The sequence below is a fragment of the Amblyraja radiata genome, chromosome 20 (genome assembly GCF_010909765.2).
Source record: "Amblyraja radiata isolate CabotCenter1 chromosome 20, sAmbRad1.1.pri, whole genome shotgun sequence".
Lineage (NCBI taxonomy): Eukaryota > Metazoa > Chordata > Chondrichthyes > Rajiformes > Rajidae > Amblyraja > Amblyraja radiata.
In genome coordinates this window covers 13,506,988-13,531,574 of record NC_045975.1, presented here as the reverse complement: position 1 = coordinate 13,531,574, position 24,587 = coordinate 13,506,988, and the positions used below count along the sequence as shown (strand labels likewise).

General features: G+C 47.1%; 1 protein-coding gene across 4 annotated transcripts in view; it reads right to left on the bottom strand.

The window, feature by feature from the left end:
• Nucleotides 1-368: 368 nt before the first annotated feature.
• irag1 (inositol 1,4,5-triphosphate receptor associated 1) overlaps nt 369-24,587 on the bottom strand; it is a 145,633-nt gene continuing 121,414 nt past the window's right edge. For 3 of the 4 annotated variants that reach the window (XM_033038863.1, XM_033038862.1, XM_033038865.1), the window contains 5 exons: nt 18,824-18,922; nt 10,482-10,645; nt 9,460-9,579; nt 7,706-7,834; nt 369-889 (listed from right to left, as the gene is read on the bottom strand). In XM_033038863.1, coding sequence (XP_032894754.1) covers nt 643-889; nt 7,706-7,834; nt 9,460-9,579; nt 10,482-10,645; nt 18,824-18,922 — 759 coding nt within the window. In that variant the 3' untranslated portion in view covers nt 369-642. The remainder of the gene's footprint in view (nt 890-7,705; nt 7,835-9,459; nt 9,580-10,481; nt 10,646-18,823; nt 18,923-24,587) is intronic. The other variant, XM_033038864.1, reaches the window with a different exon arrangement.

Genomic DNA, 24,587 nt, shown 5'->3' with positions numbered 1-24,587 from the left:
TACCCCACTGTTATGACAATTCTGAATGGTGCTCCCATAAGTTAGGATGCATTCCCAATCTTCCAACCAACTTTCATCGCAGATGCTGGACTTGTTCTCTGTAACTGTAATGGTACAATGCTGTAACAATATATTCTGCATTTGTGTATTTTACACTACCTGGTGTACGTGTGTGGTCTGGTGGTACTCATGTACAGAATGATAGATTGAATTGGACACCTCGTGACATGTGACAATAAACACACCAATAAAACCAACAGAAAGATGGACATTGGCCGTGAGCTGTGGGACCAGCAAAGGGAACCATAGCTTTGTCAAAACCTGCACTATCCTCCACACAGACAAACAAAACCATTGGAACACAGCTGTCGGAGGTCTGAGTTTTTACTGAGACTCAAACACATAACAAACGATAAACCCATTAAATGCCTGTGAAATGGATCCGTGAAGTGGTTGGAATATCTCGGAGTGCAATGTCACGGTGCACTGTAGTTGCCAGGCAGCAGACACAGGTTTGTTCGACAGTAGGTGTCAACAGTGTCCACCTGTGGCACAGTCCTTGCTGTCCACATTGCTGCTGCTCCCCCTGACCTGTGGAATGACTTGTGCTCGAGGTGCCGGCCGCAGTGGCCTCTCCGTCCGTCATGCCTGCGCCCGGTTCTTGCGCCACAGTCGTGAGAAAGGCCAGGGGGAGCCGTGGGCCGAGGGACAGGAGCCTTTCACACCGGGCGTGCTGGGAGTGTCCTCGCACGGACTACGCTGAGAGCTGAAGATGTTGACGAGGACGGCAAAGAGGAGAACCATCATGGCCACGATCCAGATCACACAGCGATGCTTCAACGGCCTCGGGCACAGCTTGACCATTAGCGCTGAGACCTCTTCAAACTTACTGTGAGAAAGGCAACGAGAGAAAGGGAGGATGAAAGGCAGAGGCAGAGTGGAGGCAGCGGTACAGAGAGCAAGAGAGAGACACACACAGCAGGGGAAGAGAGACCATGACAATGACAGGTGGAGGATATGGAGAGCAAAGGAGGGAGAAAGATACGAGAGGGAGAGAGAGAGAGGGAGAGAGAGAAAAAAAAAGAGAGAGAGAGAGAAATACAGAGTGGAGAGGTTAAAGTAGACAAATTGAGGGAGGGAGAATGTGTCAGAGGAAGAAACAGATGATCAGAGGTCAGAGATGTGCAAAGAGAGAGGTGGATGACAAGAGAGGAAGAGGAAATATAGAGAAATGCAGTGTGTAAGTGAGAATAGTGGGGAGCGGGGAATGGAGAAATGCAGATGGAGGGAAGGGGAGGGAAGAGATGGAGACACATTTCATGAATTGCAACAGATCAGAGAGGGGCTGCGGGCATGTTTCTGGGTGGAAGAGGGTGGCCTCTCTGTCACTGATCAATGTGACATCCTGTGTTCAAGGAGTGAGAACGAGGGGCGTGGAGCTGGGTCCGAACCAGCCTGGTGTCGGCATGGGGGTTGGCATGGGCATGGGCAGGGGGGGAGAAGGTGCGGATGGGGATGGGAGGATCACAGTGAGGGTCATGGTGGGATCAGTGTGGGATGTCAGTTTGGGGGAGGGGGGGTTGGTATGGATGGAGGTCAGGAATGTGGATAAATATCTGGGGTGGGGTTAGGGTGAGAGGGGATCTGTGGGGGTCATCGTGAAGGAGCTCAGTGTGAGGGGGGGGGTCAGTGTGTGGGGTGTCAATAGGAAAGGGGGGGTCTGTGTGGTGGGTCATAGTGAGGGGGGCTGGGGAGGGTGATGGGGAGGGGGAGGGGGAGGCTGTGTTTTAGGCAAGGTCAGTGTGTGACGTGATACAGGTTGAAGATGCGTCATGGGTTGGGGGGGGGGGGGGGGGTTGGGTTATGAAGGCACAGTCCCCCATGAGTGATGATCAGTGCAGTCCGATGCCCATTGAGGTGGTGGAGGGGAGACAGAGAGGAATTTCCAACAGCCTCTGCCTACCTCCCCCAGCCACCAGCTCTCCCATCACCCCCCTGCCCCCCTGCACCCTCCTTCTCCCCTCACTCACCAGGGCTTGCCATCATCACCCCCCCCCCCCATTATTGCCCAGCCCCCATAGTGGGTAATGAAGCCGCCACAAAGACCCCAGCCACCTGTGTGTGGAATTTACATGTGACCCCGGTCAACCCAGGCCATCTCCCTGATCCGCTAGTTTCTTCCCACCTCCCCAAAACGTGCAGCCTCCTGGGTTAACCCGTCGCTGTAAGTTGTCCTCAGTGAGTGGGTGAGGGCAAGAAGCTGGGGGGAAGTTGATGGGAAGGTGAGAACTCTAGTGGTGGAAGGGGGTGGAAGAGGCAGGGGAGGGGGGGAAGGGAGGGATTTGTAGAAGTCAACAAAAATTGGAGAATTCAAGGCTCATACCATTGGGTTGTAAGTTAACCAAGTGGAATTATGAGGTGCTGTTCCTCCAATTTGTGCGTGACCTCACTCCGGCAATGTCACTATGGGAATGTGAAGAGGAGTTGAAATGCTACAGGGAAATCTAGTAGACTTAGTGGACCGAGTATAAGTGTTCAGGGGAATGGTTGCCACACTAATGGTATGCACATTGAATTCTTCAATTTCAGGTTGCTTCTACAAGCACTCCCTTCCCCCTCCCCTCCTCTGCCCCCACCCCACAACTTCCTCCACTGGAAGTCTGTTAACCAGCTCCACAGTTTGTAAACACATATCCTTCTTGTGTTCACACCTGTATCTATCCAAAGATCCGCCTATCGGGGAACCTCCTTGCCCCATGGTCAATGGTGGCACTGATTTGTCATGTTTTTTGTCACTTTCAGGTTTTTTTCTCTACTCTCCCTGCTACAGTCAGTCTGAAGAAGGGTCCTGACCCGAAAAGTCACCTGTCCATTTTCTGAAGAGGTGCTGCCTGACCCACTGAGTTACTCCAGCATTTTATGTCCATCTTCAGTATAAACCAGCACATGCAGTTTTTTGTTAAATTGCTCTACCATTGTTTGCTCTCCCAAAATGCCACACAGTTTCGCTCCCACCCTTGTCCATCTCAAACACAGACAGAGATTGGTTTGTTGGGCCACGAGTTGGTGCTGATTATCAATGGAACAAGGTCAGACAGTCGACACAAGACTCCCTCTGCCCTCCCAGTCAGATCCTTCCTGCACCGTCGGAACCTCACTACCGCTCGGGACGGCTGCTATGGAGATGAGACGGTTGCCCACCTCTTTGCAGATTGTGGATTTGCAAAGACAGTCTGGAGAGGTTTGCATGAGTCCCTGTCACAATTTATTCCAAGCAGCTCCTTCACAGAGGACTCTGTGATTTACGGACTGTTCCCAGGGACGCATTTGGAGACGGACATCGAGTGCTGCTGGAAGGTCATCAACTCGGTGAAAGACGCTCTTTGGTCTGCCCGAGCTTTGTTGACCTCCCAGTGGAGCGAGATGTCCGTCGGGGAATGTTGCCGACTGGCCCGCTGCAGACTGCAGGAGTACGTGCTGAGGGACGCACTGAAGCTCGGTGTAGCCAACGCCAAGGCTTGGTGGGGGAGGACCACAGTCTAGGGTCCTTCCGCTGCTGGACATGGGGGGCAGGGTGTGGTGGAGACGCCCCTCAAACATAAGGGTAGGGATTCCACGCCAATGGGCCACATGAGTGGCAAGGGTGGGAAATAAATTTGTGTCATCTGTGTAAACAGTATTGAATGTATGTACAACCTCTGAGAATGTTGGATGGAGTTGGATGGAGTTTTGTAAGGATCATGTATTGGATATCTTTATTTCTTGAATAAAGTATATTTTTTAATTTAAAAAAGAGTCTCCCTCTGAGGGAGTTGAGGGGACATTGGCTGCAGTAACTGTTCCTTGTCCACTCAGTTCCATTGGCTACAGTGCCGGGGTTTAAACTGCACTCAACAACTCAGGCCCTTTGAGCCCCAGCAACATCCTTGTAAATCTCCTTGGCAGCACGATGAGTTGCTGCCTTCCAGCGCCAGAGACCCAGGTTCAATCCTGACTACGGGCGCAGTCTGTACGGGGATTGTACGTTCTCCCCGTGACAACCTGGGTTTTTCCTGGATGCTCTGGTTTTTTTACTCCCACACACTCCAAAGACATGCAGGTTTATAGGTTAATTAGGTTCAGTAAAAATAGTGAACGGTCCCTAGTGTGTAGGATAGTGCTAGCGTTCGAGGATTGCTGGTCGGCGGGGACTTGGTGTATCTGTATCTCTTCTCTGCACCCTCTCTGGCTTCGTAGCATCTCTCCTATAGCAGGGTGACCAAAACCTTGACTTCACTGAGTTCACTGCTGTGGGCCACACTGACCACTGCACAATCTACCACACCGCAGGAGTCAACCAGATAATAGCTTGCAAACAATCAAAATCGGTCTGGTGGGCGGGTGCATCACTGGTTGACACGTAGTTTTGCATCAATACAGGATGCTGATTTCTGATTAAGAAGTCAAGACACATCAGTTCACAATAGAAGGAAGCTCAGGAGAAGTTGTGCAGAGAGATGGGAATGTCAAGGAGCGGGTCATGGAAATAAAAAAAGGAAGTGCTGGGGACACTCAGTAGGTCCGGCAGCATCTGTGGAGAGAGAAACTGTTAGTATTTTGGGACTGGGCCTCTTCATCAGAACTGGGAAAGAGAGAAGGCATAGAGTCATGGTGTTGTACAGCATGGCGGCCAATATGCCCCATCTAAACTGGTCATATTTGCCAGTGTTTGGCCCAAGGTGGGAAAGGGGTCTGGAACAAAGTGTTGGCACCAGACTGGTGCATGGGGGAGTGATGCACTTTATGCTTCTTGCATGTTGTAACATGTTGGAAATAATGAGGCTGTAACCGCACGATATGAACAGAGAAAGTAAAACCGAGGCAAAATGACGACCGTTTCTGATGCAAATAGAACAACAGCATGTGTGTTTCTTCAAGGCAGAGAATTTGATATTGAGTCCGGAAGGCTGCAACAAGCCCAGAGGAAGATGTGGTTTTGTTCCTCAAAATTGCCAGGGGCCTATTGGCAAAAGTGCAGGAAACCACAGAGCCACTGGTGGGGTTGGGTGACCTAAAGTGGCAGGCAATAGAAAGCTCAGGTCTCCCCCGCCCACTGAACGCAAGTGGCCCTCAAAGTAATCACCCAGTCTGTTTGGTGTTTGGTTTCTCCGATGCAGAGGAGACCATGTCTGGACTTCAAATGCAATGACTAGACCGAAGGTTGGCAATTGAATCTGACAAAAAGGATGGTGAAAAGAAAGCAAATCTCCTTCACTCCATCAACTTTTATTAGATTTCACCATTTGCACCCTTTTGGTTTCTCCACTCATCACCTCCAACCTTGGTTGCTATCTCCACACTTCTCACTTCCACCTGAATTATATTACAATCAACCCCTTCTCACCTGGATCCACCTATCACTTAGACACAAAAATCTGGAGTAACTCAGCGGGACAGGCGGCATCTCTGGAGAGAAGGAATTGGTGATGTTTCGGGTCGAGACCCTTCTTCAGACTATCCATCTATATCCATCTATCACTTACCAGGTCTTGGCTCACTCCTCCCCCTCACCTCTTCGGACATAGAACACAAAATAGTACAGCATAAAATAGTACAACACTGCCTCAACCACCACCCCTGGCAGCGCATTCCAGGCACTTACCACCCTCCTGGAATCATGCAGCAGGGAAACAGGCCCTTGACCCAACTTGCCCATGACAACGAAAATGCCCCATCTAAGCTTGTCTCACCTGCCCGCATTTGCCCCATATCCCTACAAACCTTTCCAATCCATGTACCTGCCCAAATATCTTTTAAATGTTGTTAAGTTGTTATATTTGTGACTGGAGGTATCTGTCTCAACTATCTCCTCTGGCAGTTTGTTCCATACACTCTGTGTGAAACATTTGCCCCTCAGATTCCTATTAAATCTTTCCTCTCCTCACCTTAAACATGCTCTTCAGTCCATGATTCCCCCACCCTGGCTAATAGACTCTGAGCATTTACCTTATCTTTCACCCTCATAGAACCATAGAAAATAGGTGCAGGAGTAGGCCATTTGGCCCTTCGAGCCTGCACCGCCATTCAATATGATCATGGCTGATCATCCAACTCAGTATCCTGTACCTGCCTTCTCTCCATACCCCCTGATCCCTTTAGCCACAAGGGCCACATCTAACACGATTTTATACACCTCTGTAAGATGACCGTCAGCTTCATGTGCTATCACCCCTTTACTCCGTCTGAAGAAGGGTCTTAACCCGGATTGTCATCAGTCTATCTCCCTTCACAGATGATGCCTGACCTGCTGAGTTCCTCCAACACTTTGTTTTTTGCTCCAGATTCCTGGATCTGCCATATCTTATGTTATGTAGCTCAACACAATGCTTTGTTCCTAAATCTAAATAAAACAAACTATGAATGGATGAGGGGCGAGTTGGCTGTTGTTTCTGGTAGAAAATGTTAAAAAGCCCGATAATACCTAACATTGAAGGAAATAATGCATATAAATAATGCGTACTATGTGGTCCATCCAGGACTGTGAAGAGAAGTGAAGACATCAAAGAGAATATTAAATCGTTCCAGAATTAACCAGAAATAAATGAGAATTGAGTGCAACGTAGAACTCTACAAAGGACCAAGAAATCAATGAGGACAGACATGATAGAATATGAGTGTGGACCCACGAGAAGCAAGAACACACACTGTGGGAACTTCAGTAGTGTGTAAAGAGGGAAAGACTACTTTCAAGAGCATTTATAACAGGGATGAAGGAAATAATGGAGGAATTAACCAATTACTTTGTGCATGTCTGGTGGAAGACAAAAAATAAACCTGCCCGGACTACCAGTTAACAAAGAGTCCAGGGAGAACTGGGATCTGAAGAAAACGAGTATTATTTTTAAAAGCATCAGTGAAGCTGGTGAGATGGAACTTTGATGAATCCCAAAGACCAAATGAACTACATCCTAGAGTTTGAACAGAGGTGGCAATGGAAATAGAGTTCGGAGCTGTACGGCACAGAAACAGGCCCTTTGGCCCACCTTGTCCATTCTGACCATGTTGACCTACTGGGCTTGTCCCATTAGCCTGCATTTGGTCCGCATCCCTCCAAACCATTCCTATCCATATATCTGTCCAAATGTCTTTTAAAATTCACAATTGTATCCACTTCTATATTCTCCTTTGGCAGCTCATTCCATATATGGACAATCCACTAAGTGAAACATTTACCCCTGGGATCCCTCTCTCCCCTCTCACCTGATGCCTATGTCCTCTAGCTTTTGAATCCTCTACTCTGGGAAAGAAACTGTGGGCATTCACATTTTCCATGTCCCTCATGATCTGTACGCCTTAATGAGGTCACTCCTCAGCCTCCTACGCCCCAAAGAAAAAAGTCCCAGCCTCTCCAATCACTACCTATAACTCAAGCATCCAAGCCTAAGTAACATCCAGGTGATAGACATAAAATGCTGGAGTAACACAGAAGGGCAGGCAGCATCTCTGGAGAAATAGGATCCTGAGCTGCTGTTTCTCCAGCACGTTGTCTATCTTCAGTATAAACCAGATTTGCAGTTCCTTTCTACACGCCAACATCCAGGTGAACCTGTTCTGCACCTTTTCCAACTTAATGACACATGTCCTGTAGTTGGGCGACCAGAGCTACACACAGCTAACGCAATAACTCTCGCCTTCCTGGGGTGTGATGAGGGAGTTCAGAACCCACCTGCTCTTCCTTCCTTCGGTGAAGCTGGACGGTGTGGGTGCCTCCTCGCTCCACCCCTCCTCCTTCCCTGGCTCCTGCCGTGACTCCTTCCGCTCCTGGCTGAGTTGGGCTTTCAAACCTTCTTGGTAACTTGGAGACAGAAACATTCATCGGTCAGGGCTTTGGGCAGAAGAGTCAGGAAGTCATGAGCAGCTTTATTTAAAGTTTGGTTCGGCCACATTTGGAGTATTGTGTGCAGTGTGTATATCAAAGTACAGGAAGGCTTTGGAGTGAGGTTTACCAGGGTATTCGCTACCAGGAGACATTGGATAAACTTGGAATCTTTTCTCTGGAGCGTCGGAAGCTGAGAGAAGACCTGACAGAACTAAATAAAATGATGAGAGGCATAATAATAATAATAATAATAATAATGGATGGGATTTATATAGCGCCTTTCTAATACTCAAGGCGCTTTACATCGCATTATTCATTCACTCCTCAGTCACACTCGGTGGTGGTAAGCTACTTCTGTAGCCACAGCTGCCCTGGGGCAGACTGACGGAAGCGTGGCTGCCAATCTGCGCCTACGGCCCCTCCGACCACCACCAATCACTCACACACATTCACACACATTCACACAAAGGCAAAGGTGGGTGAAGTGTCTTGCCCAAGGACACAACGACAGTATGCACTCCAAGCGGGATTCGAACCGGCTACCTTCCGGTTGCCAGCCGAACACTTAGCCCATTGTGCCATCTGTCGTCCCAATAGATAGGGTAGACAGTTTTTCCCAGGGTGGAAATGTCAAAGATGACATAGCTTTACGGGGAGGGGTGGAAAGTTTAAAGGAGATGAAAGAGGCAGCTTATTTTACACAGGGAATGGTGTGTCCCTGGAATGTGCTGCAAGGACTAGTGGTAGAAGAGAAATAGCAGTGTTTAGGAGGTATTTAGATGGGTACATAAATAGGCAGGGGATAGAGGGATTTTGGCCAGGTACAGGCACATAGGATTAGTTTAAGAAGGAACTGCAGATGCTGGAAAATCGAAGGTACACAAAAAAGCTGGAGAAACTCAGCGGGTGCAGCAGCATCTATGGAGCGAAGGAAAAAGGCAACGTTTCGGCACGAAACGTTGCCTTTTTCCTTCGCTCCATAGATGCTGCTGCACCCGCTGAGTTTCTCCAGCTTTTTTGTGTACCTAGGATTAGTTTAATTTGGCTTTATGGGTCGCACCGACATCGTGGGCCAAAGGTTCTGTTCCTGTGCTGTACATTATCAGACTCTGATTAAACCTGGAGGGCGGAAAGCTTTGGAATGTGAGGAATGCAGATACCAACCTCGCTTGGTAACAGAAGCTGGAGGTGGCTACAAAGATCGGGAGGGGCGGGTGGGCGAGGAATTTGCAATCGGAGATGAGAATTGAACAGAACGTGGCAGCAACAAAGTTGGGGCTCTGGTGGAAATGGGAACGGGATGTGAAGGGCAGGAAGTGCTCAAAGTGCATTTATTGTTCCAGGAATGTCCTTGGGAATTACAAGTAAAGGCGATGGACCGGAAAACTTGCCGAGGTCCGAACTGAAGGGTGGGATTTAGTCCTGACTCCAGCTCTGACAGCCAGGAGCGTGGAGGAAGCTGCCAACTTGGCAGAAGCTCGTGCACTGGGCACATTGGCACTGGGGGTAAAGGAGACCATGCAGCGTGCACAGGGGATGGAGCCGGTTCTATTGCCCGTATATTCTCCACAGATGCTCCCTGGGCACAGGGGCAGTCTCACCCTTTGTTAAACGCATCCTCCTCAATCTTGGCTTTGGTCACCGTGCTGGCTACTTCCGCAGCGAGAGGCTGGATATCTCCCGTAACCGGCCGCTCCACCTCTTTATCACCGTTCTGCTTCCTAGTGGACAGGGGAAACAAGGAGTTTGGTGGCACAAGGAGCTGATCTCACAGTGTCATCGCTTTGTTGGCCACAGGGTCCTTTGGCCCAACTCATCCATGTCGACCAAGATGCTAGTCTAATCCACCCACATTTGGCCCATATCCATTTCCTATCCATGCACTTGTCCATATACCTTTTAAATGTTATCATTGTATTATTTCCTCTGGCAGCTCATTCCTGATACCCACCACCCTGAGTTCCTATTTAATCTTTCCCCTCTCACCTTCAATCTATGACCTCTAGTTCTTGATTCCCCAACCTTGAGAAAATGACCCTGTGCATTCACCCGATCTATTCCCCTCTTGATTTGATGTGCCTCACCCCTCAGCCTCCTGTGCTCCAAGGAATAAAGTCCTTGCCTGCCCAACCTCTTCCCATAGTATGTATCGTTTTTCTTTTGCACAATGTGTTTTACCGCCTTGCTGAATTTTGTGTAATTAATGCCTAATTTATGTTTTCTTGTGTTGCCTGAATCTGAATTTCAAAAGACATTTGGACTAGGTACATGGATAGGAATGGTTTAGAGGGATATGGGCCAAACGTGGCGGGGCAGTTGGGACTAGTGTAGATGGTGCTTTTTTGTTTTGCTTGGGCAGGTTGGGCTGATGGGCCTGTTTTAATGCTGGATGATTCTGTATGTGCCTGTGATGCTGCTGCATTTTACTTGTCCCTCACTGTACAATGACCATAAACGGAACTTAACTTCAGGTATCTATACACGCCCACTCTGCTCTCTCCTCTGTGAGAATCCCCATTATATCCCCCAATCCTCAGCAGTACCGGACACTGCTCGCTACCACCCTCCTGTGGACGGACAGGGTGCAGCGGCCGCGTGGCAAGGGCCAGGAGCTTTCACTCACGTCTCTACGAGGGGACTCAGCATGGGGCTGGAGTGCAGGCCAATCCTGCTGGAGCTGCTGGGAATGGTGCTGGGGCTGGTGGTGATGGGGCTGGTGGTGATGGAGCTGCCGGCGTTACTGGTGGAGTTCGAGCTGTTGGTTTCAGTGCTACTCTGTGACTCCATCTGCAAGTACAACAAAAAGAGCCAGTTTGTTAACAACATGGAGACACAGGGAACTGCTGATGCTGGAATCTTGAGCCAAACACAACATGCTGAAGGAGCTGAGCAGGTTTTGAGAAAGCGCGAAAAGGGAGGGGGGTGACAAGCCTAGCAAAAGTGATAGGTGGATACAGGTGAGGGGGGTTCGCTGTCCTTTAAACCATGGCGATTTAAACCAGAGACCAGTAGGCCTATGCGATCTCCCGGTTGCTAAACACTATAACTTTCCCTCCCATTCCCGCCTTTCTGTCCTGAGCCTCCTCCACAGTCAATGAGGTCCAACGCAAATTGCCTCATATTTCATGAACATTGATTTCTTTAACATGAAGTAACTCTTGCTTCCTCTCTCACTCCGTCCCTCCCCCACCCCAGTTTTCTGACTAGTTTCACTGTCCTCCTGATTCATTTTACTGATTGTATGCCTCGTTGTCACTTTCCGCTCAGCTAACAATAAACCATTCTACATTTCCTTCATCATCATCTGCTTTGATCTGCCATTTTCACACCTTACATTCTGTTTGTACCCGTCCATATCTCCATTTCCCTCTGCCCTGACTCTTAGTCTGAAGAAGGGTCTCGACCCGAAATGTCACCTATTCCTTCTCTCCAGAGATGCTGCCTGTCCCGCTGAGTTACCCCAGCGTCTTGGGCCTATTTGCAATTAAGAATGTAATTGTTCTATTACTGGAACATATGACAATTAAACACTCTAGACTCTGACCTTGACATTTATTTTAATACAAGTGGATGATGTGGAGAAGGAGCTGGTGCAGGAGGGAAGGCTTAAATTATATGGATCATTTGGGTGGTAAAGAAGACAATCGGCCTGCATCTATTGAGCACGGACGTCAGGACATCATGTTGCAACTGTACAAGTCAGTTAGTGAGACCACAATGCAGGGTGCATAGTTCTGGTCACCCTGCCCTAGGAAGGGTCATTAAGCAGGAGTGGGTGCAGAATAGATTCTCCAGGATGTTACCTCATTGAGGGCTTGAGTTATAGGGAGAGAATAGATAGGCTGGATTTTTTTTTCTTTGGAACATAGGTGGCTGAGGGGTGACCTTATAGAGAGATTGAAAATCATGAGAGGGTATAGTTAAAGTGAATGGTCACTGTTCTTCCCCCCCCCCCCCCCCCCCCCCCCCCCCCCATAATTGTGGAGTCCAGAACTAGAGGGCGCAGGCTTAAAATGGATGGGACTATTTTTTTTAAATGACCCGAGGGGTAATTTCTTTACACGGAGGTTGCACTTATGTGGAACGAGCTGCCAGAGGAAGTACTAGAGGCTGGTGCAATGGCGGTCTTAAAAATATATTTCAACAAGGAGATAGATAGGAAAGGTTTGTAGTAATATGGACCAAGTACTGTACATGCAAATGGGACTAGGTCAGCTGTAAAATCTGATTGTCATGGGCGAGTTTGGGCCGAAGGGGCTGTTTCCTTACTGTATCACATCCATCACTCTAAGTTATCAACACCATCGAAAGTGAAGGGTAACAGCTAATCTCAACTGAATTATAGCAACTCGAACAATAGCATATGCACAGAAAAAGTGCTGACACATTTTGCTAACTAAAGGAAATGTCAGCAGAGAGATAAACAAAACTAATGTTCCATGTCGACGACTCTTCATCAGAACTTGGTTGGGATCTTATCGTGCCAAGCCCCTTGATTAAACACCTTCTGAGGGTGGCGGGGGGGGGGGGGGGGGGGGGGGGCTGCTGCCACGTGCAGGCAGGCAGGCAGTAGATAGGACTGTTTGGTGAACGTTTGTAACTTTGTCAGTGCCAAAACATGGCGACACGTGTGCATTTCCTAGGCGAGGTCTGCTACATGATTTTACTGGGTTGTTTTCAAAACAAAGCATTTCACTGCACCTAGGTACATGACAATAAAGTATCATCATCGTCCTACACTCATCATTCATTCATCGTTCATTCTGACAAAATGTAGACAGCCGCTCCTGTCTGCCTTTACAGAATTCTGTTACATTTGTTACATGTGGCCTGTCTTGCGCTGGATTGACCTTATTGATGTGTACAAGATCATGGGCAATGATAAAGTGAACACTCAGTCTTTTTCCAGGGGAGAGGATTCTAAGACCAGAGGGCATAGGCTTAATGTGAGAGGGAACAGATTTAAGAGGAATCTTAGGGTAGCAATGTTACAAAATTTTGAGATTTTAAAAATCAAGTCTGTAATTTATCCCATCAGATAAAGCATAAAAATAAGTTTAATTTGACACCTAATTCACTTTCATATCTCAAGTATTTAAAAAGTTATGGCCATTTTCATACTCGGAAATGAGCATCTTGTTCCCTATTGATTTTCTATGGACATAACAAAAAAGTTGTGATCGTGAACAGTCAAAAGCCCATAACTTTCTTAAAAATTAAGAGAACTGAATGAAATTTTCAGTTATCATAGATTGAAGCATTCTGAAACAAATATAATATAATCTTACTTGGATGACCTGAAATTAAAGCATATAATTAGTTAGTTACCTAATTGTAGCTAATTTCAGACTTCAATTACTAGATCTAAACATCTATCCATTTCTTAATAAATTATTAACATTTTTAAATAGCCTAAATGTCCAAATAATATTCACAAATAATTAACAATAAAACATGATTTTTAAATCTCATTTACATTAATTTATAGACCAAATGGAAGGAATTCAGTGTTCAATTGCTGTAAATAAATGCCCATTTAAATCAGCTTTCTAGTGGGATCCTGTGGAACGCGCTGGTTTAGAACGTTCACATTGCGGTAGATTTGTGCCCCCAAATGCCCAGAAAAATACTGCGGGATATAATGGTCCCAAATTGAGCTACTCGCAATATTAAATTTTGTATAAAGGGATCTTTAGAAGCCCTTTTTAATGTAAAAATATACAACCTAACTTCTGCTATCTGCTTTATGAGACCCTGCGGTTGCCGTTGGTCGCGGGTTTAGAGATTGATTTTTAAACTACTATAACTATTATACGAGGCCTTTAAACCTAATAATAGCTTTTGCGACGGGGTCTATCAGCGATTTCCCGTTAATAATTAACTAGGCTGAACATCTTCGATTTGAACAGCCTAGAGAAAATCGCGTTTTAAACCCGCCCCCTCTAAACGGCGCCAAAATCGCGCACACCCTCAGCAGCAGATTTTCAAAGACGCTTCAGGTAGGCTTTGCAACATACCTACTTAGGGATAGCATTTGAACTTCCCCACAGCCATCAGGCTCGGACAAAACTCTGAACATTAATAACCCATTATCTGTTATTTGCACTTTATCAGTTTATTTATTCATGTGTTTTGTAGTCAATGCCTACTGTGTTCTGTTGTGCTGAAGCAAAGCAAGAATTTCATTGTCCTATCAGGGACACATGACAATAAACTCACTTGGACTTGAACTTGAACTCAGAGGGTAGTCCGTATCTGGAATAAGCTGTAGAAACGCATACAATTACGACTTGTAAAAGACATTTGGATTGGGCCAAATAGGACTAGCCCAGAATGCCAATTTGGTTGGCATGGACAAAGTAATTGGGACCTGTTTGTGAATCTTCTTGACTCTAGAGCTCATAGCTGTATGACTCTAAGAGTAGCCTGCACATCTCTCAATGCACACCGAACATGGATCCAGAGGATTACCCTTCATCTCATCACCAATCTTCCCTCTTCTCCCGAGAAGTCTCCAATCCCTTGACACAATCTACTTATTGGTTTGGCTCAGCCACCGAGCACGACACCCGGAGGCTGCAGCGAATCGTCCGATCAGCTGAGAAGGTTGTTGGCTGCAACCTTCCCTCCATTGACGAACTGTACACTGAAAGGGCCAGGAAGCGAGCGGGTAAGATCATCTCTGACCCCTCTCACCTTGGCCACAAATTCTTTGAATCACTTCCCTTTGGAAGGCGACTCCGGACTGTCAAAGCTGCCACAGGCAGACATACAAGTAGTTTTTTACCACGAGTAGTAGCTCTACTCAACAAACAAAAAGTCTGCAGCCTCCTTTTGCTCTGGCATTTTATTTAATTCACATGTTTAATCGATGATGTTTTATTATTAATGTTTAATGTTTTATGTGTCATTCTTAATTGTCACTGTGTGTCATGTTGTCACTTGCGAGCGGGGCACCAAGGCAAATATCTTGTATGTGAACATACTTGGCCAATAAACTTATTCATTCATTCATTCATTCATTCATTCATTCATTCATTCATTCATTCATTCAAAGGAGAACTGTAAGATAGCGGCAAACATCACTACCTCCTCTAGCCTGACTTAGTGTTAGAGGGACACACAGCACAGAAACGGGCCCTTTGGCCCACCGTACCAAAGAGCCAAACTCCAACCCTTTTGCCCATCGACACTAATCCCATTTGCCGTATCAGGATCACATCCTTCCATGCCTTGTCTATTTATGTGTTTGTCTAAATGCCTCAAACTAATTCTTCTATCTGATTCCACCACCTCCTGCAGCAGTGAGTTCTGGACATCAACCACTATCTGCACAATACACTTTCCAGTTAAATCTCCTCTAGAACTTCTTCCTCCCACCCTAAACTATTGCCCTTGTGTTATTGATACCATTTGCTTTGACATTAAACTCTTATAACTAATTCTTTCCAGCAACCTATTACCAGCATATTTTTTTCTGGGATCTTCTGGGATCTCCAACCAAGGGCAGTGCATATTACTGGTGTTCAGTTGCCCAGCTACAGCAGAGAACATTTAAGAATCAACCACTAGGGGTTGGATCAGAGATCAGATAGTGTGGACATTTAGACACAGCAGGTCCATTCCCTCCATAGATGCTGCCTGACCCACTCAGTTCATCTGGCACTTTTGTCCAAGATTTCAGCATCTGCAGATTCTTGTGACCAGAAACAGTTGGTATTCCCCTATCGAGGATTTCTATGAACTCGTAGGGTTTTACAATCCGAATCTATTACAATCATCATTTTGAATGGCTTGGCGCTTTATTCCAAATTACAGACTTTATTTGAATTCCATGATGGCATTTGACTTTTGATGTCTGTAAGAATTTCAACTGTTCGGTTCCGGGACATGTGACAATAAAACACTTTTGACCATTGAGATTACTTATTCATGGCTCTGGAACCTGCTGTGAGATCTTACCCACTGGACCACCATGCAACCCAACTCTCCGGAGAGCTCCTTCACATTCCCCCTCTCCCATCAGACATGCGGTTATGTGATTGATTCTTAACTGCCTCATGAAGTGGCTTAGCAAGATTTCATAACCAGGATGTTAAATCAGGAAGCCGATGAAATGAAACCAACGACATATCAACTTCCTCTTAATAATAATAATAATACATTTTATTTATGGGCACCTTTCAAGAGTCTCAAGGACAACTTACAAAAATTTAGCAGGTAGAGGAAAAACATGTAAGCCTTAGCCTGCATCCATCCCATTCCCCTAATTCCTCTCTCCAGATGACTTGCTACAATGAGTCAGGTGCCCCTGAGAAGTCTTCTTGAACAGAGGATCTAGTGGACAGAGCCCTTGACCACACCTCATCTAATTTGTGCAGTTCTGGTCGCCCCATTACGGGAAGGCTTTGAAGAGGATGCAGACGAGGTTTACTACAATGATACCTGAATTATGGAGTGTTAGCTATAAGGAGAGATTCGACTTGGAGTGTTTTCTCTGGAGCATTCCTGGTTGAGGGGAGACCTGATGTCAAATTATGGGAGGCATAGATAAGGTCGACAATCAGAATTTTTTCCCAGGGTGGAAATGTTAAAGGCTAGCGGCCATGGCTTTAAGGTGAGAGGAGGAAAGTTATAAAGAGATGTGCAAGCCAATTTTTTATTTTTTTTTGCACAGAGAGTGGTGGGTGCCTGGAACTTGCTGCCAGAGGTGGTGGTGGAGGCAGATCTGCTAGTGGCATTTAAGAAGCCTTTTGATAGGCACATGTATCTGCAGGCTATGGAGGGGTAAGGACCATGTGCAGGCAGATGTGATGGATCACGTGCAGGGCAGGGAGATTAGTTTAGCTTGGCATCATGTTCGGCACAGACATTGTGGGCCATGGGGCTTTTTTTGCGCAGTTCTATGTTTTATGTTCTATTGCCGGCCCTGCTCTCATCCCCTCTCCTCCTGGGAAGAATTCTTCTAATCCTCATCAATTAGCCACCTGCATTCAGCGGTCCGAGATTTTTGCAACTCCAATAAGTTCCACCAGTACAACACGTAATTAGGCCCTTTGGCCCATCGGGAGCACACTGACCCTATATTAATCCTCTTTTTCTTTCTCCCCACATTCTCATTTTCCTACCACTCACCCACACACTAGGGGGCAATTTACAGCAAATTAACCTACCGACCTGCACGTTTACAGGACTGGGAAGAAACTAGAGCGTTTGGAGGAAACCCACAAAGCCATGGGAGAACGTGCAGACTCCACACAGACAGTGTCAGAGGTCAGTATAGAACCTGGCTACCTGGCGCTTTGAGGCAGTGGCTCTATCAGCTGTGCCACTGTGCTGCCCATATTTGCAGCTACTAAACTAACGGTTGATCCCATTTGCAATCAATCAGCTGGCTGTAGATGAAAGATAAACATTCTGGTACATGGATAGGAGAGGTTTAGAGAGATATGGGCCAAGCATGGGCAAATGGAAACTAGAACAGTACAGCACAGGGACAGGCCCTATAGCCCACAATATCTGTGTCAAACATGATGCGAAGTAAAACTAATCTAATCTGTCTGTACATCATCTATATCTTTCCATTCCCTGCTTATCCATGTGCCTACTATGTCTGAATGGGACTAGGCTTAGGTGGGGCGTTTTGGTCGGCATGGACAAGTTGGGTTGAAGGGTCAGTTTCATGCTGACTAACTATGGAAACATTTTCCTTCATTCACCCTCTCCAAACCTGTCCTGACCACTCTATCAAGCCTCCACTCACAATGAGAACAACCCCAAAAGGTCAGGAGTGGCATGGATAGCGAGGAAGATTGTCCAAGGCTTGAGATGGACATAGATCAGATAGAAAGTTGGGCAGAGAGTTGGCAGATGGAATTTAATTCCTACAAGGTGATGGAAGATGTTGGGAAGTCAAATAGGGGCAGGACATCCACAGAAAACTGCAAGACACCAAAGAACGTTGATGAACAGTGAGAGCTCCGAATCTATAACTGGCAACAGAGGTAGATAGGGTGGTGAAGAAGGCATACAGCATGCTTACGGCATAGGTCAGGATACAAAATATAAGAGTTGGGATGTAATGCTTTACAAAACACTGTTTGGACAGCACTTGGGACTACTATGGGGTTGCATTGGAGAGAGTGCAGAGGAGATTCACCAGGATGTTGCCTAGTTGGAAGAGAGCACGGATAGGCAGGGCTTGTTCTCCCTGGAGTGAAGGACGCTGAGGAGTTCAATATAGTTTAATTTAACCTGACAGAGTCTATAAAATCAGTAGAGGAATATCTAGACAGTCAGAACCATTTACCCATCGTTGAAATGTCATAGATCAGAGGGTATAGCTTTAAGATGAGAGGGGCAAGGTTTAAGGGTGATGTGCGGGGCAAGGTTCTTTTACACAGAGAGTGGTGGGTACGTGGAGTGCGCTGCCAGGGTGTAGTGAAGGAGGTAGATACCAGCGTGGCATTTAAGGGGTTTTAGGATCGGCATATGGATATGCGGAGAATGGGGAGATATAGATCACATGCAGGCAGAGGAGATTAGTTTGACCTAGCATTGTGTTTAGCATGGATATCGTGGGCCAAAGGGCCTGTTGCTGTGCTGTGCTGTGCAGTTTTACATTTTATGTTCGTGTTGCATGTATGAAGAGAACTGGGAGAAGATTATGGAACAGAGACAGGTGGACACAAAATGCTGGAGTAACTCAGCGGGTGAGGCAGCAACTCTGGAGAGATGGGTCTCGACCCGAAGCGTCGCCAATTCCTTCTCTCCATAGTTGCTGCCTCACCCGCAGGTTACTCCAGCATTTTGTGTCTACTTTCAATTTACCAGCATCTGCAGTTGTTTCTTAAACATGGAACAGAGCCACCTCCCCAGAATGGACTGTAGACTTCACATGACTTTTCCCTTGATCTTTGTTTATCACCGTTGGACATTTAGCGTTAGACATTTTTTGTTTCCTACCAAAGCCACGGTGGGCATCATGGAGCTGCTGGGTGGGTGTCCTGGAAAGTTGATAAACTTCGGTAGCACTGCCACACTCACTCTCCGGCGCGGCACAGTCTGTGGAATAAAACACCACAAAGTCGTTAGTAGTTTAAAGCCGCAACATTGAGAAATAAGTCAGTTGTGGGGAGACCCATGTTTGGCATCAGTGTAAAACCCACAGTGATGGTTGGGCAAAGAATGCTACCACCCAAGAACAAACTCACCCCCACTGTTTTTATACCACAGTTAACAACATTAGGGTTTCTGCCTGAGGCCGGGAGAATTAATTGCTGCTGAGACTGTCTGCCAGACTGTAGTCAGTTAACCCTTCTGCAGTTGTACAGGGCCCTAGTGAGACCACACCTGGAGTATTGTGTGCAGTTTTGTTCCCCTAATTTGAGGAAGGACATTCTTGCTATTTAGGGAGTGCAGCGTAGGTTGACAAGGTTAATTCCCGGGATGGCGGGACTGTCATATGTGGAGAGAATGGAGCGGCTGGGCTTGCACACTCTGGAGTTTAGAAGGATGAGAGGGAATCTTATTGAAACATATAAAATTGTTAAGAGTTTGGACACGCTAGAGGCAGGAAACATGTTGCCGATGTTGGGGGAGTCCAGAATCAGGGCCACAGTTTAAGAATAAGGGGTAAGCCATTTAGAATGGAGATGAGGAAACACTTTTTCACACAGAGAGTTGTGAGTCTGTGGAATTCTCTGCCTCAGAGGGCGGTGGAGATCGGTTCTCTGGATACTTTCAAGAGAGAGCTAGATAGGGCTCTTAAAGATAGCGGAGTCAGGGGATATGGGGAGAAGACAAGAACGGGGTACTGATTGGGGATGATCAACCATGATCACATTGAATGGCGGTGCTGGCTCAAAGGGCCAAATGGCCTACTCCTGCACCTATTGTCTATTGTCTAACCCATGTCACCCAAGCATCACTCAATGTAAGATAAAAAAGACTCAATGTGCTGGAGTAACTCAGCAGGTCAGACAGTATTTCTGGAGCACATGGATAGTCGACATTTCAGGATGGGACTTTTCTGCAGACTAAAAGGGACTGCAATGTAGCCTGTCTGTGTCTTCAGAGACGCTGCCTGGCCCGCTGAGTTACTCCAGCGCTTTGTATCTATTTTTGCAAACCAGCACCCTGGTCATGCTCTCATTTCGCTACTACCATGGGGAAGAAGCTACAGGAGCCTGAGAACTGTGACCACTGAGAACTGTGACCACTGAGAACTGTGACCACTGAGAACTGTGACCACTGAGACCGTGACCAGCCTCAGGAACAGTTCCTTCCCCTCTGTCATCAGCTTTCTGAACGGTTCTTATAAGCTGGGGTACAGGACAATTGTCCTCTAACCCGTGGTGGACGTTGGACTTTGTCTATGGAACTGATGCGCTACAATGCAGAGAACTGTATTCTGCCCTCTGTATCTTCCCCTTTGCTCTAGCTATTGCACTTGAATTTGACTTGTTTATATTAATATGTTGTATATCTGATTTGTTTGGATAGCATGCAAAACAATAGACAATAGACAATAGGTGCAGGAGTAGGCCATTCGGCCCTTCGAGCCAGCACCGCCATTCAATGTGATCATGGCTGATCATCCCCAATCAGTACCACGTTCCTGCCTTCTCCCCATATCCCCTGACTCCGCTATTTTTAAGAGCCCTATCTAGCTCTCTCTTGAAAGCATCCAGAGAAGCTGCCTCCACCGCCCTCTGAGGCAGAGAATTCCACAGACTCACCACTCTCTGTGAGAAAAAGTGTTTCCTCGTCTCCGTTCTAAATGGCTTACTCCTTATTCTTAACAAAGCTTTTCACCGTACTTTGGTACACGTGACAATAATAAACCTAAATCTATTTATGGATCTTTAGCTAATCAAGGGATAAGAGGCTGGTGTATGGAAAGATCAGCCATGATCTTACTAAATGGTGGGCAGGGCTGAATCTACTCTTCTCCCCTCGTGTTTAGTCATAGTCAGAGAGCTGAACTGCAGGGAAACAGGCCGACCTTGTCCATGATGACCAAGTTTGGCATATTAGTCACAGTTACCTGCATTTGGCCCAAGGCCCTCTAATCATTTCCTATCTACTTGTCTGTCCAAATGTCTTTTAAAAGTCATAGTTGCTTCCACTTTTATAACTTCCTCTTGCAGCTCAAACACTGCTGGTGGTCCCCACTCATTTCCACTCTGAAGCCCAGGAGTGAAACAAAAGTCATTGTGAGAGCATTAGTTTCAAGGAGGCTCTGACCATATCCACTATATGGAGTTCCAGATATTGTCCACTGAAAGCCCGGGGGAGGGTGCAGAATAGGTTGACCAGGTCAGCTGCTGAGACGAGGGACATGTTTAAAAAGCATTGATGTTCCATACACCCCTGCCCTTGTCTTCCTTAGTGGTTGAGTTTGTGGATTTGGGAAGTGCTGTTGGAGTAGCCGAGGCAAGTAACTCCAGTGGATGGTACACATTATGGTGGAGGAACAAGTTGGGCTGTATTTAGCATCTTTAGCTACCTCTGGTAGCCCATTCCAGATAAGGATTGTCTGGTGTTTTGGGGAGTGGATGGGGTGCCATTCCAGCGAGCTGCTTTTCTTGAATGGTGTTGAGCTTCTTGTGTGTTGTTGGAGCCTGCACTCACCCGGGCAAGTAGCGAGTGTTCCAGCGCACTCCCGACGTGCCTTGTAGACAGGGGAAAGGCATTGGGGCGAGTCAAGAGGTGAGTCATTCACCAGCTGCTGACTGTTCATAACCACATTCATGTAGTCAGTCATATGGCTTGACCACATGACGTGTTGTTAATGGAATGTGCTGTCATCAGTGATTATCCCTACTTCTGACCTCATGATGGATGGAAGATCCAGGTCCAGGATTGCAGGAAGATTGTTCCCGATGTTGGGGAAGTCCAGGGTCACAGTTTAAGGATAAGGGGGAAATCTTTTAGGACCGAGATGAGGAAAACATTTTTCACACAGAGAGTGGTGAGTCTCTGGAATTCTCTGCCACAGAAGGTAGTTGAGGCCAGTTCATTGGCTATATTTAAGAGGGAGTTAGATGTGGCCCTTGTGGCTAAAGGGATCAGGAGGTAAGGAGAGAAGGCTGGTACAGGATACTGAGTTGGATGATCAGCCATGATCATATTGAATGGCGGTGCAGGCTCGAAGGGCCAAATGGCCTACTCCTGCACCTATTTTCTATGTTTCTATGTTTCTATGGCACTGATGGAGCAGCTAAAGATAGTTGGGCCCTGGACCCTGCCCTAAGGAACTCCAGCGGTGATGTCTCAGGGTTGTGATGTGTGATCTCCAGCCACCACACCCATCCTCCTCTGTGTGAAGTCAGAGCCCCAATACCACACTCAGTCAAATGCTGCCTTGATGTCCAGGGCAGTCACCCTCACCTTGCCTCTGGAAGACGGTACAGGACCTGAAAACCGTGGCCAACAGCTTCAGCAACCATCAGGCTCTTGAACACTGCACAGCACCAACCTCAGCAACTATGATCTTCTATGTATGGACTGTGTCGTCAGTTGAGTTTAGTTTAGTTTAGTTTAGAGATACTTTCTGCTCACTGAGTCCGCACCGACCAGCCATCCCCGGACATTAACACCATCCTACATAGTAGGGACAATTTACAGAAGCCAAATTAACCGACAAATCTGTAAGTCTTTGGAGGAGGAAACCGGAGCACCCAGGGAAAACCCATGTGGTCACGGGGAGAACGTACAGACAGCACCCGTACTCAGGTTTGAACCCAGGTCTCTGGCGCTGTAAGGCAGCAACTCTACCGCTGCACCACCCTTACAGGGCGCTGCCCAGCCAGCAGCTGTCTGTCTTTTCATCTTTTTTTTATTTTTAGTTAGTTAAAGTGTTTTTGTTTCTGGAGTTCTAGACTTTTTTATGTGGGGGGGGGGGGGGAAGGGGGAAACTACCTTTCAGGGTCCCTACCTGGTCGGAGAGGCAGCTTTTCTCCGGGCTGCAGTTTCGACCCGTCCTCGCGGCCTACCAGCGGGCCTGGAGCGGTGTTTCCTGTCGGGGACCGCCCAGAACCACGGCTTCGGCAGCGGCACAGCGCTGGAGCGCTATCGTGGAGCGGGCGATGCCTTGCCCGGGTCGCCGCGCTGGAGCTCCGGTGAGCTGAGACCGCCAGGAACAACATCGCGGAGCTGCGGGCGGCGGCGCTGAACTGTACACCGGGAGCCTGGGATCTCGCGACGAGATCGCCAGTAGTGGAGCTCCAACCGGCGCGGCCTTGTTGGCTTTGGAAGCCGCGGCCTCCAGTACGGAAGCGGCCGTTCCAGGTGTCCCAAGCCGCTGTGAGGATTCTCCCGACGCCGGAGCACCATCACCCGGCGAGAACGGCCAGGAACATCGGGCCTCCGTAGAGGCAACTGTGGAGGCCTCAATGGGCCCGACTATGGGTGAACTGGGGTTGGGGACTGGACTTTGTGCCTTCCCTCATGGTGGGAGCCATTGTGGGGGGATGTTCTTTATGTTTAAATCTCTTATTAATGTTATGTCTGTATTCTTTCTTTATGTGCTGCATTGGCAAGAAGCATTTCACTACACCTAGGTGTATGTGACCAATAAATAACCTTTGAACCTTTGAACCTTTGAACAACTGCCCTAGTTTTGCACTTTTATGGTTTTCTTGTATTATAGTTATTGTTATCGTAACATTATGAATCATTATTATATATTTACCCGTGTGTTAATAGATTTACAGGCCTGTTCAGCTGCTGCAAGTAAGAATTCCATTGTTCAGTTGCTGGTACATTTGACATTTAAACACTTTCAACATTTGACTCAGCCCTGCGGTCCGTTTAGCCCAGCTGAAAATTGACACCTATTCTCTCAGACGGAGATAAAACTCTTCATTGCTCTACTCTGAGTAATAGCAGTGGTATTTTAGCAATGCCCAGAGCAATCTTTATCCATGAATACCCATCACCCGATGAACCATTTCTGCTGATGAGTCACTCTGCTGTGACATTGACGGCCTCTTTTCTTGAGTTTGAGCAGCATGACTATGATTAAGATTTTATAAATATTTAGTGAGACAGAGTGAGTTTCTTAGAGCTTTTGGTAGTCGCAATGGCAGGTTTAAATGTTCAAACGTCAAGGTGAGAGTCAAGAGTGTTTAATTGCCACATGCACCTGGGCCACAACAATGGAATTTATACTTGCTGCAGATTTACAGACACAGTGGCGCAGCTGGTAGAGCTGTTGCCTCACAGCGCCAGAGACCAGGGTTCGATCCTGACCTCCTGTGCTGCCTGTGTGGAGTCTGCACGTTCGCCCAGTGACGGTGTGGGTTTTCTCCGGCTGCTCCGGTTTCCTTCCACATTCCAAAGACACACAGGTTTGCAGGTTGATTGGCTTCGGTAAAGTGTCACTAGTGTGCAGGATAGAACTGGTGTACGGGTGATCGCTGGTCGGTCACTGTGTCACTGTGGGCCAAAAGTCCTGTTTCCACACTGCATCTCTAAACTAAATTAAACAAAAAATTCCAAAGACCTGTGAATTTGTATATTAATTGGCCTTTGTAAATTGCCCCCAGTGTGTGGGAGTGGATACAAAAGTGGAAGAACATAGAACTCATATGAACGGGTAATAGCTGGTCAGGGTGGGTTCGGGGGGTGTGAAATGCTTCTTGCCAATGCAGCACATAAAGAAAGAATACAGACATAACATTAACATCTCTCCAAATCCTAACGCAACAACACAACAAATAAA